At 37.2% G+C, this 20,266-nt stretch overlaps 1 protein-coding gene across 1 annotated transcript; it reads left to right on the forward strand.

The window, feature by feature from the left end:
* Window positions 1-308: 308 nt before the first annotated feature.
* LOC125364743 (sulfotransferase 1 family member D1) lies at window positions 309-15,875 on the forward strand. Its single transcript, XM_048364416.1, has 7 exons — window positions 309-456; window positions 4,261-4,386; window positions 5,346-5,443; window positions 8,416-8,542; window positions 9,842-9,936; window positions 12,008-12,188; window positions 15,599-15,875. Exons 1-7 carry the CDS (start codon window positions 309-311, stop codon window positions 15,709-15,711), a joined length of 888 nt encoding a protein of 295 aa, XP_048220373.1. The 3' UTR covers window positions 15,712-15,875.
* The last annotated feature ends 4,391 nt before the right edge of the window (window positions 15,876-20,266 follow it).

Consider the following 20,266-nt stretch of genomic DNA (forward strand, 5'->3'; position numbering starts at 1 on the left):
ATTAATTGTCAACACTGCCATTCATATTTCCCTTCTGACACTCAAGTCGCGTAGGCTCAAAGAACTTTTTGCCTAAGTAAATGCCATCAGTTACAAACATGATATCTACAAATGTTATATAACATAGGAGTAATACATGCATGAAAATAATTGGGAGTTTTTGCTGGTGTTGCTACTTTGTCTTCTTCCATGATGCAAACTAGATGCTGTGATTGGATGCTTCTGGAGGAGAGTAATGCTAATGAAAAATAGCGACCGATTTTAAGGTGATTGATGCTACATTTGATTTAAAATTTAGTTGCTCAAAAATGGATAACAGCCTGGATGTGTTCAGGAGAGAGTTAGTGGCTGTTGAAGGAATCCCCCTGATCTGGAGTATAGCTGCCCAGTGGTCTCAAGTGGAATCCTTTGAGGCCCGACCCGATGACCTTCTGATCTCCACCTATCCGAAGTCCGGTAAGACGTTTCATTCTTTGGTACTAGATGATTAAACACTGATTCATACACAGGAGCCCTCTGATCTGCACATCATTCATCAGGTCTAACCTGAGATCTCTAAGTGTTTGCTACAGAAGCACCATGGTGGTTTGTGGAGACTCTTTCTTTCTTTTTTAATTTAATTTCATTGTCCAGGTGATATGCAGAGGAGTTGTAGTTTCCTGCGCAAGACAATGAGCACATTATTTGTGGAGCATTGCCTCGTTCATTTCCCACTTTCCCCTCCCCCAACCGCCCCACCCAAGTTGTAAAGTTCCTTTCCAACATACCATGTCTGGTGAGCATCCCTGTTGCATTGGTTCACCCTTCCTCCTTTGTCTCACCATCTTGTTCCCCTTTCCTTCCCCAGTTCAGATAAACGTGTATACAAGACACAGGGCACCAAAATCAAATACAGTGACAACAGAGGATAAACCAAAGGAAAAAAAAAGAAAAAAAAGAAATATCTTCACACAGTACATTAAAAACAACAACAACAAAGAACAATCTCTTATTTCCATATCTTGGGGTTCATTTCACTTAGCTTCATCTTATATGATCATATTCCTTGCACCATTACTTACCATAGCTAAGATATAGAACCAACCCAGATGACCTTTAGCACGTGACCTTTGGTAGATCAAGCAAATGTGGTATATTGTATATATGTTTATCTGAATTAGGAGACAGAGGGGAACACCAAAAGGGTGAGACAAAGGATAAAAGGAGAACCAGTGCAACCACGATACATGTAAACCAACTGTACAACTGGGGGGCAATTGGGGAGGAGGGAAGATGGGAGAAAAATGAGCGAGGAGGTAACAAGTTTGACAAGAAATGTACTCACTACCTTATGTATGTAACTGTAACCCCTCTGTACATCACCTTGACAATAAAATAAAATCTATTAAAAAAACAAAATGTGGTATATATACACAATGGAATTTTATGCTTCCATCAGAAAGAATGGCATCGCCCCGTTCATAAGAAAATGGAAAGACTTTGTTTTTTTGGGGTTTTTTTGGCCAGTCCTGGGGCTTGGACTCAGGGCCTGAGCACTGTCCCTGGCTTCTTTTTGCTCAAGGCTAGCACTCTGCCACTTGAGCCACAGCGCCACTTCTGGCCATTTTCTGTATATGTGGTGCTGGGGAATTGAACCCAGGGCCTCATGCATATGAGGCAAGCACTCTCGCCACTAGGCCATATCCCCAGCCCAAAATGGAAAGACTTTGAAAAAAATCATATTAAGTGAAGTGAGCCAGACCCAAAGAAATATAGATTCCATGGTTTCCCCATTGGTAGTAATTGGTATATGTTTAGGATAGTCCGAGCAGAGGATCACAATAACTCAATAGCTAGGTACATATGATGCTTTTGTCTTAATTTGCATACATTCTCTTCTTAGTCTACTGAATAATATTCTACAGTAGATATATGCTGATCAGAGAATATATTTTAGAGAAACATTAATGCTATTGCTTTTTTGTTTGTCTTTTGTTTTTTGGTCAATCATGGGGCTTGAATTCTGGGCCTAGGCACTGTCCCTAAGCGCTTTAGCTCAAGTCTAACGCTCTACCACTTTGAGCCACAGCACCACTTTCGGTTTTCTGGTGGTTAATTGGAGGCAAGAGTCTCATGGACTTTCCTGCCCAAGATGGCTTTGAACTGGGATCCTCAGATCTCAGCCTGCCGAGTAGCTAGGATGACAGGTGTGAGCCACTGGTTCCTGGCTGCCCCTTTTGTTTCAAAATTCAAGCCCAGTTACTAAAATTATACCCATATACGTGATTTGGGTACATACAGACTTTTAGGTTGTTTTAGACTTTCTTCCTTTTTTTTTTGGTTTTAGACAGAGTCTTTCTGTATTTGAAACTGACTTGGAAATTTTCATACTCCAGCTTCAGCCTCTCAAGTGCTGGGAACCGAGGTGTGCACCACTATTCACAGAAAAGTTCATGTATTTTGGTTATAAAAACCAAGATTTTTTCAGTAACCAAAAGGAGAACTTAAAGTGGTTCATTATGAATTCATAATTTTTATTTCTCTATGTACATTATTAATAAATCTGTCTGATCCACCTCGTGGTAGATGAGGTAGCAGAGAGATTAGAATCCCTTTCAACTATCCAATCAATTTATTTGAATCCATTGTAAGTTAGCCACTGTAATTATTAAGCACATTAGCATAATTTTTCCCTTAGAGTCCTATCTCAGTCCTTGCCGACCACTGACCTTCCTTTTTACTACAAGGACCAACATCTTTATAAAGACATGAAGACAGGGCTGGGAATATGGCCTAGTGGCAAGAGTGCTTGCCTCCTGTACATGAAGCCCTGGGTTCGATTCCCCAGCACCACATATACAGAAAATGGCAGAAGTGGCACTGTGGCTCAAGTGGCAGAGTGCTAACCTTGAGCAAAAAGAAGCCAGGGACAGTGCTCAGGCCCTGAGTTCAAGCCCCAGGACTGGCCAAAAAAAAAAAAAAAAAAAGACATGAAGACAGCAACTGGTGAAGTACATGTTGTTTTGACTTTGCTATTTGGAGATACAGAAGATCTATTTAAAATCAGAGAACAGTCAAGATAATGTTTGAAACATACAATTGTTTTAAAACACAGTTTAGCACAAAGAGAACTTTTGAACTGAACTGGGTGCTGGCATAGCAAAAGCTGAGTGGCTGTGTGGATTATGTAGTGAGAGGCAGCACCGCTCCACGATCTTTGGAAGGTTTTGCTAATGTTGCTCTCCCCGCAAGCTGGTGATTACATTCATTACTATACTAGTGCCTTTGTATATGTTCCAACTCCTCCTTCCTTAGCTAAACGTTGCGCCTCATTTCTTTTTCAAAGGTTATGGAAAACAAACTTTTTAAGTACAGGCACCAAAAACAGCTACATTGGCATTTTTTCTTGACAAAAAAAACCTCATAGACAGTGCTGTGGGCCACTCATTGGTGCAAGATAAAATGTTTTTACATTCTACTTTGGAATTTCTGTCTCTTTCATGCCGCTATGAGATAAGAAAGCAAAACATTTGAGGATGCATTTCTTAGTATTTAGTATTACACTTGTCTTGAAAGGACAGGAAGATGACTCAGATGTAGGGCCAAGAAGGAAACTAATGGCCATAAGAAAGACTAAAAAAAAAAGTCTCAGGTACTCTAGCGCCTGACACCAAAGGTGCGCACATATTTTTATCATTCATAAAAAAAATGTGGGAATGGATTAATTACTTTTAAGGTTTTAGTTTACCGCTCATGATTATTCAGTTTGGGGACATACCTTTGCTATAGAGAAAACCAGTAAGAACAGTAAGAAGATGATGTCTATATATATTTAGTAATTACTTTCAGCAATGTTTCAGTAACCTGATAGTTGAAACTCAGACAATTAAGCAAACAATGACATCATATGCTTTAGATCATTTCTCAAAGGATTGGTGAGATGCAGTGTCATGAAGGTCAGAGTGAATCAGGCTGTTCTGTACACGCAGAATTTATTGCCTTAGCTACGACGCTAGCCACTGTCCATTCCACGTGAAGCCTTGGAGTTCTGTTTCCCTTCTGTATGTGCTCCACCAGACGCTGGACGTTTTAACCTAATATTCTTTCCAATGCCCAGATGTATTACTATTAGTGGGAAAATGTAAGGATAATTATGGCTGGAGAAAGGGGAAGGAAATAACCCATTTGTATTTCAGATAACACACAAATTCTGTACTATTGTCTCCCTCACACTCGTTTCAAAGGTAATTTTAGTTTCTTCTAGTTTTACTTTTTCTGTAGGAACAACCTGGACCAGTGAAATAGTGGATCTGATCTATCACAATGGGGATGCAGAAAAATGTAAACGAGATGTGATATACAACAGAGTGCCATTCATGGAACTCATAATTCCTGGAATAACAAATGGTACTTACTCTTTTTGTTTTGGTCGGTCATGGGGCTTGAACTCTGGGCCTGGGCACTGTCTTTGAGCTCTTCAGCTCAAGGCTAGCTTAGTGCTCTACCACTTGAGCCACAACGCCACCTCAGGTTTTCTGGGGGTTGATTGGAGATAAGAGTCTCAAGGATTTTTCTGCCTGGGCTAGCTTTGAACCCCAATCCTTAGAAATCAGCTTCCTGAGTAGCTAGGATTACAGGTGTGGGGCACTGGTGCCCGGCTATGGTATTTACTCTTAATGTTACTTTCCTCTATAGGAGTAAATCTGCCTATCTTCTTTCTGTAGAAGTCATGATGAGAATGGTGCAGAGAAAGACTGGCTAGTTGAATCATAAGTCTCTATAAGAGAACAATCAGAATTCAGCTCTGCCATTAACGTATAACACTCCTTCTCCCCACCCCAAAGAGAATATCTGCATGATAGAAGGTTTGTTGTAGCACACTTATTTATAGAAGTATTTGATTGGGGTAATGTGTCATCATTGCATAAAGAAAATTTAGAAGAAAGAGTCATGTATACTACCAATTAGTTCATATTTACAAACTGTAGGAAAGTTTATGGGAATGTAGAATGCTGTATTTAAACGTTTTTAATGACCATGAGCTTTATGATGTTATTGGATTATAGAACTTTCACATGAGAGATCTCAAAAGTAATTTTAAAACACTATAGCTAAAAAAAAACACCACATTTCATAAACATCTGTGCAGATAATTACCACATTCTGGTCATAAGAGATTAAATGGATTCTACTCATAGGACATTAGCTAAGATTCCTGACTTTTTTTCAGGAATAGTTGAAGCTGTACAACCATATAATCATATGCCTATATTAGGCTACAAGTTGGATTAATGAATAGAAAGTTTTGGGTTACATTGTAAATAACTGTGATTCCATATTTCTTTTGTTGATTTGTGTGTTTATAGGGGTTGAACAGTTGAATAATATGCAGTCTCCTCGATTAGTGAAAACACACCTACCTGTTGAACTTCTCCCTCCTTCATTTTGGAAGAATGATTGTAAGGTAGCACATTTTAACAAAACAAAAATCCTCTTTCTTTGTGTTGTAATTTCTTTCTGAAGAAAACAAATTATGGGGGTTGGGAATGTGGCTTAGTGGTACAGTGCTTGCCTCATATGCATGAAGCCCTGGGTTCGATTCCTCAGCACCACATCTACAGAAAAAGCCAGAAGTGGCTTTTCTTTGCATCCAAGAGCCAGAACTGGCAAAAAAAAATTATGCAGAAACAAAAGAAGGGAGGTTAGAACCCTTAGATAAGCCATTGGAGAAACAATAATACTATGGTCACTATATCTCTAAGATCCATACAAAACCAGTGAACACCAGCAATGTTGAGATTTTACTTCATTCTCAGTTACTGAGACATGGTCACATTTTCTGCCATTCTAAACTCTTTTTCTTTTCTTTTCTTTCTTTCTTTTTTTTTTATTTGCAAGTCTTGCAGCTTGGACTCAGGGCCTGAGCACTGTCCCTGGGTTCCTTTTGCTCAAGGCTAGCATTCTACCACTTGAGCCACAGCGCCACTTCTGGCTTTTTCTGTGTATGTGGTGCTGAGGAATCAAACCCAGGGCTTCATGCATGCGAGGCAAGCACTCTACCCCTATGCCACATTCTAAATTCTTTTACTCACAATACAACTACCTTTATTTTTATTTTTTTCAAATTTTTATTATCAAACTGATGTACAGAGAGGTTACAGTTTCATACGTTAGGCATTGGATACATTTCTTGTACTGTTTGTTACCTTGTCCCTCATATCCCCCTCCCTCCTCCTCCTTTCCCTTTCCCCCCCTGAGGTGTTCAGTTCATTTTTCACCAAACAAATACAACTACTTTTAAAGAATTGATATGAAAATAATTTCAGAACTGCTTTTTAATGCTTCAGAATCATTTCAATATAACGTTGTTAATTACACATAACTTGAAAGATGAATCCGTTAATGTCATTTATATCTAAATCACGAATTCATTAGTAAATTCATTTAATTTATAAGCAAATATAAATATAGAAATTATTAAACATTATTTCAATGTACTTTATAGATTATATTTTCATGAATTCATTGTAGGCACTCTCTCCCTCTCTTCCTTTCTCTTTCTCTCTGTGCTAGTACCAGGGCTAGGACCCAGAGCTTCAGGTTCTTACTCAGCTTTTTTTGTCTTTCGCTCAGGATTGCAATAACCATTTGATATACCTTCAGACAACTTTTTAGTTGGTTATTTTGGGAACGAATTTTCTCTGTTTTGCACAGGGTGAATTGGAACAATAATCCTCAGATCTCATCTTCCTGCATAGTTAGGAGTATAAGCATGTGTAATCAGTGGCTGTCTAGGCTTCTATTTTAATAAACATTTTTCTTCAAGCATTTGAGGAGGAAAGAACACGGTTTCAAAAAGTATACATCATGCTGGATTTTAATAAATTGAGCATGCCCACACAATCAACACCCAGATTCAACAGGACATCATCGAATGCCCAAAGCTCAGAACCACACTTCCAATCAGAAACCTCTCTATCCAAAGAGTATCATCCTGAATATTTTCACCATAGACATTGTGTCTTCTTTCCTTGTAATTATCAAGTATACTTCATCCCTCTTATTTTAACTCACCGTAATATTTCTGAGAGCTATTTTCATTTTACCTTTTTCACAAAATGGTAACAAACGTGGCTCATGATGCATGCGAAGTCTCAAATCCCACTCAGATGTTTCAATTATAATTTATAGAAGAAGAGTACAGAAACCTAGGGGGTTGTTTTTTCTCCTAGTAGCAGAGAACTTGGGAGATATTCAGGATGTCCCTTTCTCTAGACTATGGAAAGCCGAAACAAACCTCAGTAAAGAACGTCGAGGTGACGGTGACAGAAATGGAAAACAGTTGGCTCATTGCCATTGTCTACTGATATTGAAATAAGAAGTAAGCAACAGTATTGCTGAGGGTTGTTTTTCTCAAGAAGTTACATGAGCAACAGGCTCTCAGCTGTTAGAACTCTATACGATGTCATTTTTAAGCTTCTTTCAGACACTCCAAACCCACTTCCCAGCCTTATCCCAGAATTTTAACACTACCATCAATGACTGGAACTATCAAAGCTCATTTCCTTTGCCTAATACATTGGAAAGAATGGACATTTGATTGTTCTCAGATGAAAGAAAGGTTCTTCCTGTATGGATTTTCCCTGGGAAATATATTCACAATGTGCAATATTAATATGCTTCCTCAGTGAAGAGGATTTTGTGAATTTCAGTAGATTTTGCCTGAGAACCAGATTTCCAAGATATATGACAAAATTATTTCCATTTTTAAAATTCTTGCCTTCAAGTAGACTTCAAAGATTCAGACAGAAAAGATATTTAAACCTCATACCTGATATGAAATAAGCATCATTATGATCATAAAGAATTTTTAAATTTTCCCTGCCTTTGAATTTACCTAGTAATACTTTCTGGTAAAAAAATTCGGTAGGGTTTTTTTTTGAAGTTTACTTCTTGATTAATTAATTTTAATGACACATATTTTAAATTTAGGATATAGCAGCTACTTTGCTATTTTAATATTTACTGTAGTTTTTATTTTACTTGACATTTAATGTCTCAAGGGCTGATTTTTATAACAGCCAAAAAGAAATTGAGGAGAGGGTATGCAAGATGAGAAGTGAGTTTTTGTATTCAAACAAGACACAGGGCCGAGATGTCGCTCAGTGGCAAAGCACTTGGCTAGCAAGTGCAATGTCCTGGGTTTGATCCCCAGTACCCAAAAGAAAAGACAAAAAATAATACAGTTAAATCCCACTCTCACCAAAAAAAGAAAAATACCAACAAAAGCCAAAAGATAGTTGTAGATACATTACATGAGGCCATTGTCATTAGTATCAAGGTCAGGATTCCAAAACAGAAAATAAGGACAAGGTATGCAAATGTTAAAAACTATGAAAGCAGAGAAAGATGCTAGTGTTCTGTGTCACCTTCCAGATGATTTACATGGCCCGGAACGCCAAAGATGTGGCTGTATCTTACTATTACTTTTACCAAATGGCCAAAATTCATCCAGAGCCAGGCACCTGGGAGGAGTTCTTGGATAATTTCATGGCAGGGAAGGGTGAGTACAATTTATTTGATTATGGAATTATGAGATGTAGACTTGATCCAAAGAAACTACAAATTTTAAATATTACTCCTGTGCCGATCATAAACCTTCCATGCACTCTGCTGACGCATTACAAAGACTATGAAGAAAACATGAAGCACTTTGGGGAATTTGTGGCACATACATTTCTCAGTCCTTCGTTTCATCATCTTATTAGTGATTCGTGGACACTTTCAATTTATTAAAGCACATTCATCATCTCCCTTGTCCCTACTGTCATGCGGTTCTAATTTTACACGTATATCTTGGGATCTCATATCTTCATGCTTCTTTCTTTTCTTACTCTATGAACTCGGAAAATTCTTATATTATTTTCCTTAAGATGTGGTGCTTCTATTGATACTTTGTGGGGTTTTTTTTTCCTCAGAAAACTCATTTATACTCTTGCTAGTAAATGTATCAATAATTTTTAAAAATATTCTCTTATGTACATTCTTCTTGAGGCAAGTACATTTCAGTGGCATCTTGTACAGACTGACCCCTGACACTGGATTTTCTCAGCACTAGAATGTCATCTTTATTAATGTCATGACCCAAGTCCAAAATGCTGAAATCAAGCACTCTAATTTCTCCATGGGCCTTCTTTTCTTTTTTTCATTAATGCATGTGTCTTTCCCTTTTTCTCTCTCCTATGAACTTCCATACCACTATTGTGTAAGTTATTTAGTTTTTACCATCTTACATTTGTAATTTTAGTTATTAAAAGTTATATCTGTTTCCTGGAATTGGCATAGTAAAGTATCAGTCTGAGTGGCTTAAACAACAACAACAAAAATGTTTCATACTACAGAAGCTTCAAGTCCAGAAATAAAATGCTGCCTGGACTGATTTCTTCTAAAATGTTTCTCCTTTACCACCTCCTTCCTCTGTCTTTCCAAGATCTGTCCTAGTTTTGGGTTTTTGCTCTACTTCCCATTTCTAATCAGAGTACTACATACGGAATGAAGGCCCATTTTCAAGCCTGAATGTTAGGTTGCTTATAACGACTCTTCCTATCTCTAAATATAGTCACATTTTGAGGTCCTAGGGTTGGTACTTCCGTATATGAATTTTGATAGAACAAAAATTCAAGCATAACAGTGTATTTTTCTTTTCCAAGTAGATTATAAAATCAGTGAAGAATATAATTTTATATACTTCTCTTCTATTAACTAATAGTTATTGATACTGGTGGTACAGAATGACATTTGACAGGATTTTGAGTTAGTGTAAATAGTTGTGATTTTTACAAATATTTCTCTTTAAATTTAGTGAGCTTTGGTTCTTGGTATGATCATGTGAAAGGCTGGTGGGAGAAAAGGAGAGATTATCGTATCCTTTATCTATTTTATGAAGACATGAAAGTGGTAAGAAACTACTGTTATTTCTTGTTTTTAATATTTTGAAAGAAATGTAAGATTAATTTTCTTTTCTCTCTAGCTTTCTTTTCCTCTTGGTTTATAAATATAATTAGTCTATTATCCTACCCACGGAACCTTAAACTTAGGTCTTTTACCCATCTACTTTTTTCTGTCATTGTAGCCCAAGTGTCTGTCATATTTATGAGGACCCTTTCATTTTACTTTTATGATTTACTCAGAGTGAGTGGTCACTCTAAAGCCGAACGATTCTCACTCCTATTTCCCAATATTTCAGTATTCTCTGTCTTGAGATGAAATATAAATCATTAAGATTGTTGACAACATTTGCAATTATTTAAGCCAATTTTTCGGATCTCTTCTTATGAGGTTGCTAGGTGAATCCACATGAAAAGTTTCCAACTATTTTCAGGTTGGGACTTCGGTCGTCATTATTTGGATGTCTATAAATCTTAAAATTAGTAACATTCTTCCATTTCATGTATGATTTGATAAATCTATTGTATATCTTTAGGGAAACAGCCCACTTCCTTAAACTGACTCTTTTAGAAAGGTTCCTCATTCAAACTCACAACTTGTTCTTCATCTTGTTAAAACTACTCCACACCATTTACTGGATTAAAGAGGGACAATGCCCAAATTATGAATCTCTACAAAATAAGGAATGGCTTAATTGTGAGTCATAAGAAATAGACAAGCTTTCTTCATTTAAGAAAAAGAATTTTAGGACAGATTTAGAAAGTTAACATACATCTAAGCACGAAATAGCTCAAAATGACTCAAGCGTTCAAGAGTCTGTATCATTAGATCATCCTAAATAGTCATTATATGTTTGAACATTCCATCCTTCTCTCTTCACGTGACCAGTTAACATTCATGTGATTGGCCGGACCCAACTTGGAAATCAAATGATATTGTATAGTTGTACAATTAATGTTTGCATTTAATTTTTAACACACTCAACTCTGTGGCTAGAAAAAGAAGAGTGATTCTTTTCTTGTCACTGTAGACATGCTTTGGCTCTGTCTCTACAAAATAGGATGGATTGTCTCAGAAACTTAATCTCAAGTTAGCTTTCTGGTTGATCTCACTTGCAAGGTCATTAAGGTTATGGCCCTCTGCCTTAGCTTGGCTTAGACCACTGTAAAGACTATCTTGTTGATTGGTAGAAATTTGTCTCGGTATTATCTTTTCTTTAATGTTCTATGTCTACTCTGAAGCTTGAGAAAGGGGAACTGATCCGAGATATATCAGATGCATTCCTTCACTTTATCATGCCCTCTTTCTCTTTCCCATAATTCCATAGGTTGGAAAAAATGACAGAATTTTATTGTACTTGCTTCTGGTGTACTATCAAAAATCTATTTAGTTGTTAGATGTAGATTTTTTTCCACTGTAAGAAAAGTCATGAGTCAAGCAATCTGTCCTTGATGATAGCCATCGTGAAAAGCAAAGAATTTCTGACGGGCGTCTGTGGCTCACGCCTGTCTTCCTAGCTACTCAGGCAGCTGAGATCTGAGGAACATGGCTCAAAGCTAGCCTGGACAGGAAATGAAAGTCGGTGAGATTCTTATCTCCAATTAACCACCCCCCAAAAAATTTTTTAAGACAGAAATAAAACTGTGGCTCAAGTGGTGGAGTGTTAGTCTCGAGCAAGAAAAGCTCAAGGGCAGCAAATAGGCCCTGAGTTCAAGCCCCAAGACCAGAGTATAATCTTTTTAATAAATATTTTTTAATCAAGGCATTTTAAAATCTCTTCCTCATTATAGTGGTAGTTTGGATCATTGCCATCATAGTCTGTCTGTAAACTAATTCTATTTTTTGGACAGAAAAATTTAAAACCCTGTAATTTTCTTTCTTTTTAATCTTCAATCTAGCATGCTGTTTTCTGTCACAATTAAGGAAATGATATGTATTTGGAAAAGCAAATTAGAAAAATGTCATTAAAATTTACAATTCTCCCCTCCATTCCAATGGCATAAATAGAAACTTGCTAAATATCTTCCCTTCTTTATGACCAGATCTATCAAAAATGATTCTTTTTCCTTTACTCTTTTAGGATCCAAAGGGGGAAATTCAGAAATTGTTAACATTTCTAGAGAAAGACCTGCCCGAAGAAACTGTGAATAAAATCATCTATCATAGTTCCTTCAATGTAATGAAGCAGAACCCAAATGCAAATTATACCAGCATGAGCAAAGAGGAGATGGACCATTCCGTGTCTCCCTTCATGAGAAAGGGTGAGGCTATAAGATACTAACTTCTGTCGTTTGTTTATTATGCTTTGGAGAGTATAAGCGTGTACTAAAGGATCTTAGAGGCAGCCGAGTAACCTGGAGATAGATAAACTGAAAGAAAAGAAATCCCAGAGGAAATAATCTGTGGTTGACATTTTATTTATGTTGCACATCTAACCTGTAAGGTACATCTCATTCATAGCGCAAGTCTTGGTACACATTTTTATTCCATCAGTAAAAAGCCCTATTTGAATTCTCTAGATATGGTTGGATTTTCTTACAATTTTATTGCACGAGGAAGTTAGTTTTAATTATGCTAGACAAACTACCACAGCTGTTGTTATGATTTCTACAAATTATTACATTGCATTACTGAACTCCATATATAGCATCTTGCAAGAAACAGATCTTTAACACCTACATTGAATTGTGTGAGTGTGCATGAAAGAATGAGAGAGAAAAACATCAAACATCACCAAACACCTTTGGTAAGAAATAAAAACAAACTGAAAGAAACTAGGTCAGGCTTAAGCACCAATTTATTTTTTATTCAACTAACATGTTGATGTTGATGAAAGCTGAATACTTTTATTTGAATTTGTTTGTTCTCTTTTTGAAACTGGGGGCTATGCTTAACATATATGCCTACTATATTATAAACTGGAAGATGAAGATAATTGGTAGAAACTTGTTACGTTTTTTTCTGTTGAGGTGTACACACCAAACATTCCAATTTCATTGACCAAAGCAGATAAAAATGCAAGTCCAAAGTGAATGGGAAAAGAGGTGTCACATAATATGTGATGAGCAGAAATGTACACTCTTACTAGCCAAGGAGGGACTGCTCAGTTACTACCAATAATAAAATCTAAGACAGTTTTGGAGGATCAAAGTGGCTTTATGGTAGGCTATAAAAAAACAGTTCATACTAATTTTAATTATAATGAATATCACTGTAATAGAGATCTTTTGTAACTAGAAGTTTACAAAATATGCCCTGAATAAGTGGGGTTGAGAGTTTCTGCATCTCAACTACATCAGATTTTGTTTTTACTTCCAAGGAATGAATATCTAGAGATAGTGTTGTAGTCACAACTGGAGGTATTATTAGAAGACATAAGAAAATGCTAAATTCACTAATGTATGTCCAATAATGCCCAAGACAGGGATCCCTTTACCCCCAAAGAATTGCTTTTATTTAAGTGTAAAAAGAGGAAATACAAGAAAATAAAATGGGAAAGTTGAGAAACCCTGGGTCAGCCTGACATACAGTCATCCCTTCCTATCCCTGAGGGATTGGCTCTAGGGACTCCCTCGGCTCCTGAATGTACATATACGCAACCGTCTTACAGAAAATCACGTAGTAGCACATGACCTATCTGCATCTTCCTGCATCCTTCCAATCATTTCTAAATGACTAGGAAGAACTAACGTAATTTAAAGGCTACTGTATTGTTTGGGGAATCAAGGGAAGGAAAAAGAATCTGAATATTTTCAGCACATTTTCTGCAAGTATTTTTAATGATGGGGGGGTGGGTAAATCTAGAGAGTCGGATCCCCCAAATACCAAGAGTTTCTTGTAATGAATTTTTTTTTACATGGATTTCTAAAACCTGGGTTTTCTAAAAACCAGATTTTTCAAGAAAATAGTATTTTTTAAAACAGTCATTGCAAATGTAATGTCTAGTGTTATTCTAAAAGTTTCTGATATGATTAATAGCTTGAAGATTCAGATGTGATTAATTATACTTATTGTACTAATTTTAGAATTTTGTTTTAAAACTATTTTTTAAGTTATCATTTGAAATTGGAGACTATAGTTGAGATGTTTCTTTGCTTTTTGTCTGTTGTGGGGCTTGAATTTGGGGTCTAGGCACTGTCCCTGAGCTCTTTTGCTCAAGGCTAGCATAGTAATTCCCATTAAGAGTGGTGTTAGAAACTATGTGTGCCTCAAACTTGCCATCCCAGTTAACTGTGAAGGAGGAACAAGAGGATTTGCAGTTCAACTGGCCTGAGAAATTTTTCTCAAAAATAAAACAGGAGGGCTGGGATGTAGCTCAGGGGCAAAGTGCTTGCCTAGCAAGTACAACTTCCTGGGTTGGATTCCCAGTACCACAAAAGGAAAAAAAAAAGTAATAAAACAGGATGGGGGGTAGGGACGTGGCTTAGTGGTAGAGTACTTGCCTAGCATGCACCAAGTCTTGGGCTCAATTCCCTCAGTAACCCATACACTGAAAAAGCCAGAAATGGCTCTGTGGCTCAAGTGCTAGAGTGCTAGCCTTGAGAAAAAGAAACTCAAGGACAGTGCTGAGGCCCAGAGTTCAAGCCCCCAAAACTAGCCTAAATAAATAAATAAATAAACAGGATGCTGGGTTTTGTCAAAAGCTTTTATGCATCTATTGAGGTGATCCTGAGATTCTTATTCTTGGTTCTTTTAGTGTATTGATAAATACACTGATAAATAAAATGTGGCATGTAATCTGGGATAATATTACATCGTGCAGAGATATGGGTGGTGTTTCAAATAATTATAGTAAATGAAATAAGTCATGAACACAAAGATTACATGTTTTCCCTCATATGTGGAAGTTAGGTCTAAATTATATATGTATATGAAAACACATACCTGGTTGCATGCGTATGGGCACAAAGATATTAATTAATTCTGGTATATGCAAGGGAGGAGTCCGATGGTGTAAGTCCTTTGAACAACTAACTTATAGTTTAACAAAATGAACATCAGGAAGCTAGACCATGTGTTGTGGGGGAGGGTGTGAGGAGGAAGGGGGATGCAAATGCAGTCAGGATAATCAATGCATACATGTGAACAGAGAGCTAAGTAAATTGAGGGGTTGAGAGATGAAGGAGACTGGTGAAAGGAGCCACGCAGATCGAGATTCGCTATGCTCACAACTAACATATTGAGAGCCCCTTCATAAAAAACAACTTAATTAAAAATAATTTCATTCAAAAAATAAAATAGGTACTGGCCCAGATGAGTACCAGTGCATAGGGAAGTGCAAATAAAGAGGGTGAATGAGGTAAACATAGTCAAAGCATTTTCCGTGCATATGGAAAAATACAAAAACAAAACCTGCTGAAATTGTTTTAAGAAAGTTCAAGGCCAGAGTGGAGTAAAGACTACTGGGGCTACTTTGTGCACATGTATTAAAAAGTCATCATTTCTACTATATGACTAATATATACTAATCAAAGTGCAAAACAAATAAGAAAAGGACTGGGATTCATTCCAAGTGATAGAGAACTTGACTAGCATGCCCAGGGCCCTGGATTTCAACACCCAGTACCACATGCACACACACACACACACACACACACACACACACACACACACCCATCAAAGAAAAACTTTATAGTATTCTTAAGTTTTTAACTTTGTATTTTCTTTCTAGGTATTTCAGGAGACTGGAAGAATCAGTTCACTGTGGCCCAGTATGAGCGATTTGAAGAAGATTATAAAAAGAAAATGGGAGAGACTACACTGAAATTTCGATCAGAGGTCTAAGAAATACTTCCTCCTTCTCCATCTCTTTAGCTGGTACCTAAATTGACAGAAAATCCTATATATGCTGTTTTTCTATTTACACAAACTCATGGTTTCTAATAGAAAAGTCAAAGAATTTAAAACTCTATGCAAGTGATGATATAGCTTCCATTTCAACTATCTTCTGCAATATTTATGGTGAAAATTAACAGTAATAGAGGAAGGAGCATGAATACAAAGTATTATTATGAATAAATGGAAATATCATAAAAATATACATAACATTTAAATTGAATTTTAAAGTCAGAGTGACTTCATTTTTAAAATTCAAGTGCTGATCATTGGCTTTATTAAGAAGATTTTTATGGAAATGTTCAAATGAATGGATTACAACTAAAATGTCCCTCTATAACATTTGATTTCTCCTTGTTCTATGCCCATATAAGTGTAAGAGATAAATAAAACTTTGTAGGAGGAATTCAGTGAAATTTATTGCCACAAAATAGATCTCTATGTATTAAATCTTCATGTATTAATCATATTCGCTTCCTGTTAAAATTTGCACTATTCATAATAACAAAGATATGGAACTAGCCCAGATGCTCCCCAATAGATGAGTGAATATAAAAAAGTGGCACCTATACACAACAGAATTTTATGCATCCATTATATATAATAAAATAATGTGATTTTCAGGAGACTGGATGGAACTAGAACAAATAATGTTAAGTGAGGTAAGCTGAGCTCAGAGAGACAAACAGTGCATGTTTTCTCTGATATGTGGAAATCAGATATAAAATGCACTGGGATATGATACATTACAAGGATTCTAGATACTCACACACAGTGAAACCAAAGGAGGATATGCTAAGGAGAGAAACACAAAGGGACGAGGATTACATGCCTCTTAATATTTATATAAAATTATATGCATACTGAAACAAACACCAAGACTTATGCAAAACAATATACATGCTGAAACAAACAAGGGACCTTATTTTCTTTCTGTTATTTCTCATTTTTTAATTTTTGATGATTTTGTCTTCTTTATCTTATGTATGGTATATTCAACTGTACATCTTTGGGAGAGTAGGAAAGAGGGCACAGAACTTGGGGGGAGAGGGTGAAAAATGCAAACATGGGGCTTACTGGACATTGATGAAAAGAGAACTATAAAACTGGTGGATGGAAACTAGAGGCAGGCAGTGAGAGAGAATGACAGCACAGAAGATATTGTACAGAAGGAAATGTACACATTAACTGACTCATGTAATTGTAACCCCTCTGTACAGCACCTCTATAATAACAACTAAGTAATTAATAAGTAAAAGCATGAATAAAAATATAAAGTTTTGAGGGGCTGGGAATATGGCCTAGTGGCAAGAGCGCTTGCCTCCAACACATAAAGCTCTTGGTTCGATTCCCCAGCACCACATATATGGAAAACAGCCAGAAGGGGTGCTGTGGCTCAGGTGGCAGAGTGCTAGCCTTGAGCAAAAAGAAGCCAGGGACAGTGCTCAGGCCCTGAGTCCAAGGCCCAGGACTGGCAAAAAATAAATAAATAAATATAAATAAATATAAATAAATAAAGTTTTGACTTTAATCACCTAAAATAACACCAATAAACTATCAGGTATTAGTTCCATACTGGTGTATTAGTTGCTGTCAAGGTGACATCTAAGCAGTAATTTACATAAAAGTAACCTAAACTTACTAAACATTTTCTATAAATAAATCATTATTGTTAGGAAAACAGAAACAGAATAGTATCTCGAATTCAAGAACTACGTCAAGTTACAAACCAAAAGAAAACAGAAAATTATACCTTCTCAACTTTACTCTGAACTAAAAATTACTCAGAAAACTGAACATTTTTTCTTTTACATAATCTTAGTTGTCCTTATTCTCATATGCTCTCACTAATGTCTCCTGAATTATCCCTATCATGTTATCACAACTGAGGTTTGCATACTAACTATATTTCATTGTTTCTACCTGATCTAGATGTGATTCAATTTACAAATATCACCAAAAACTTTCCTTGACCTGGAAAACAGTTGTTATCAAGTCACACTCTTTCTCATACTTTTGCAAGAAATATGTAAAACTTGCTTTTCTTTCTGTGCCAAAAAATTAACCAAATGCAGAATAGCTTAGCATCCCTGACTCTATTACGAATGTCTTTGCTCTAGGCTTTTCCCTCTTCAGTCACTTTCCAAACACACAGGAATCCAGGAAGAACAGGACTCATTGATAACATATTATGACAAAGGACTAACATTATCTCTATTAAAAAATGGAGCCTTCCCAGCACGGACTAACTACCAGACAGCAATGGCATGGTTATTCTGACCAGGAATGAGAATGATTACTTCTCCAGAGTAATTTCTCAAGAAACAAGGACTGAAACAATTGCCAGCAAGGCCATATTTTGTCTGAAACTGTTTAATAATCATTCTATCTCCCTCTCTGTAACCTCAGTTGTTTGCTTATAGAAACCTAAAATGCATGTCTAAACCGCAAAGGTGACTGAAGATGAACTGAAGTGCTATCTTCGTTGTCGTTTTATATGATATCAAGGGGCGAATAGCTGAACCTGAATGAGACACTTGGAGTATGGGTATCTGGACTAACACTCTAGTTTCAGTTTGATGTTCTAATCTGGGAGTCTTAGAATCTTTCAAAACATTCACATTAAGTTGCTGATGGCTCACTCCTGTAATCCTGGCTTTTCAGGAGGCTGAGATCTAAGGATTGTGGTTCAAAGGCAGCCCATGGAGGAAGGTCTGTGACTCTTTTATCTCCAACTTACCACCAGAAAGACAGAAGTGGTTGAGTGTTACCCTTGAGCAAAAAGAGCTTAGGGACAGTGGCCAGGCCCAGAGATCAAGCCCCATTAAGAATGACAAAAAGACAAAAAGTAAAAAAAAAAAAAAAAAAAAAAAAAAAAAAAAAAAAAAAAAAAAGAACAAAGAAATAGGACCAAAAAAATTCACATTAAATTCAGAGTTCTAGATGTAGTCCAATACTCACTACTGGCAGTCCACCACAAGTACTGATGGTCTAAAGTTGCATGCCATGCGTTAACATTCTGTACATGTTTCCATCTCACATTGACTGCTGGCCAATGCTACGGATGGAAGAAGTCTGTCGTCTAGCTCGACCTTGCTAATGCTAAGAAAGCAATTGCCTTCCCTGTGCTGCAGCTACACTTCCCGCTCTCGCTCACAAGTCAGAAGCCATGGCGCTGTCACTGTTGGATACCAAGATTCGATTCCCCATTCAGATATGGGATTGAGTGTCCAGTCTTCACGGGGCGAATTCTCATGTGGTGCTTTCACACAGCTGAGTGGCAGATTGATTTTGAGGGCTACGTTTGGGGATGTGATTGTCCTGAGAATGACGGAAGGTGTGTGGGCCTTGGTTAGACAGAGCACCATGTTCACATTATGGAAGTGGAGGCTCAGGAATGTTCCTTGTGCTGCGTACCATCCCAAGTGCAACACTACTGATTCCCATTCCAACAGGAAACCCCACCCCTCAAAATGTAGCAGGAATTTCAATAGTCTTTAATAACTGTCAGACAACATGGGCCCTGGTGACTTTGTATCTTTAAAATCAATAGCTTTCTCCCTCTGAAATATCTTGGAGGAGACTCGGGGCTCAGACTTAAAAAATTCAAACATTAAGCTATGCTTTTGGGGGTGGGTTGTTTATAAATTACTATCATCCAGCAGTGCTACATAGAGATCTTAGCCACAGATACAGCCAAGCTGTCTCAACTGCAAGGTTCAGCATGTGTAGAATGAAAATATAGGCTGACTATTGTTGAAGAACGGGGCATGGCTGGGAGTCATGGCTCACACCTTAATGCTTGCTGCTCAGAACACTGAGATCTGAAGATCAAGGTGCAAGGGCAGCCTGGGAAGGAAAGCTCAGGAGTCTCTTCTCTCCAATGAACTACCGAAACCTGGAACTGGAGCTGTGGCTCGAGTGGTAGAGTGCTAGCCTTTTTTTTTTTGGCGGGGGGGGGGGGGGGGGGGGGGCGGGGAGGTAAAAAAACTCAGGACAGTGCCCAAGCCCTGAATTCAAGCCATAGAACTGGCATAGGCAGGGAAGAAAGAAATAAGGAGGAAGGGAGGGAGGGAGGGAGGGAGGGAGGGAAGAAAATGTGACATAGGTAAAGAAGCACAGGTTTGTTATCAAACTATAAGGGCAGAAATCTTGGCAGTTAATTGGGATGTTTCCATTGATTGCAGCATTAACGCTTCTCGTTAGATCTGTGGAGGAAGAATTACTTCAGTGTTGGCCTTAGTTATTCCAGGAAACAAAAGTAAAACATTCTCTTTGAAATGCAAAAAAAAGTGAATAAGATGTAGTTCAGATGGAGACACTCACTGTGTGAAGAAGGAACTTATGTCTCACATGAGGGCACTTGTGAAATTTGAATTATACTGGATTCAGAGCATGATTTTTATGGTGATTGTATCTGTAACCAAACAAGTCTTCTTTTCTAGCCAGAATCAGACGGAAGCTAGGTCAAATATTTTTCTTAGTAGTTTGAAGTTTCAGTTAA

This window comes from Perognathus longimembris, chromosome 16, assembly GCF_023159225.1.
Source record: "Perognathus longimembris pacificus isolate PPM17 chromosome 16, ASM2315922v1, whole genome shotgun sequence".
NCBI lineage: Eukaryota > Metazoa > Chordata > Mammalia > Rodentia > Heteromyidae > Perognathus > Perognathus longimembris.

What these genes read in the sequence shown, in the direction of transcription:
- LOC125364743 (XM_048364416.1), top strand. Translation starts at nt 309, where the DNA reads ATGGATAACAGCCTGGATGTGTTCAGGAGAGAGTTAGTGGCTGTTGAA. An exon ending in TAATTTCATGGCAGGGAAGG is followed by an intron (nt 8,543 to 9,841) that starts GTGAGTACAATT and finishes CTTTAAATTTAG; the next exon opens with TGAGCTTTGGTTCTTGGTAT. An exon ending in TTTATGAAGACATGAAAGTG is followed by an intron (nt 9,937 to 12,007) that starts GTAAGAAACTAC and finishes TTACTCTTTTAG; the next exon opens with GATCCAAAGGGGGAAATTCA.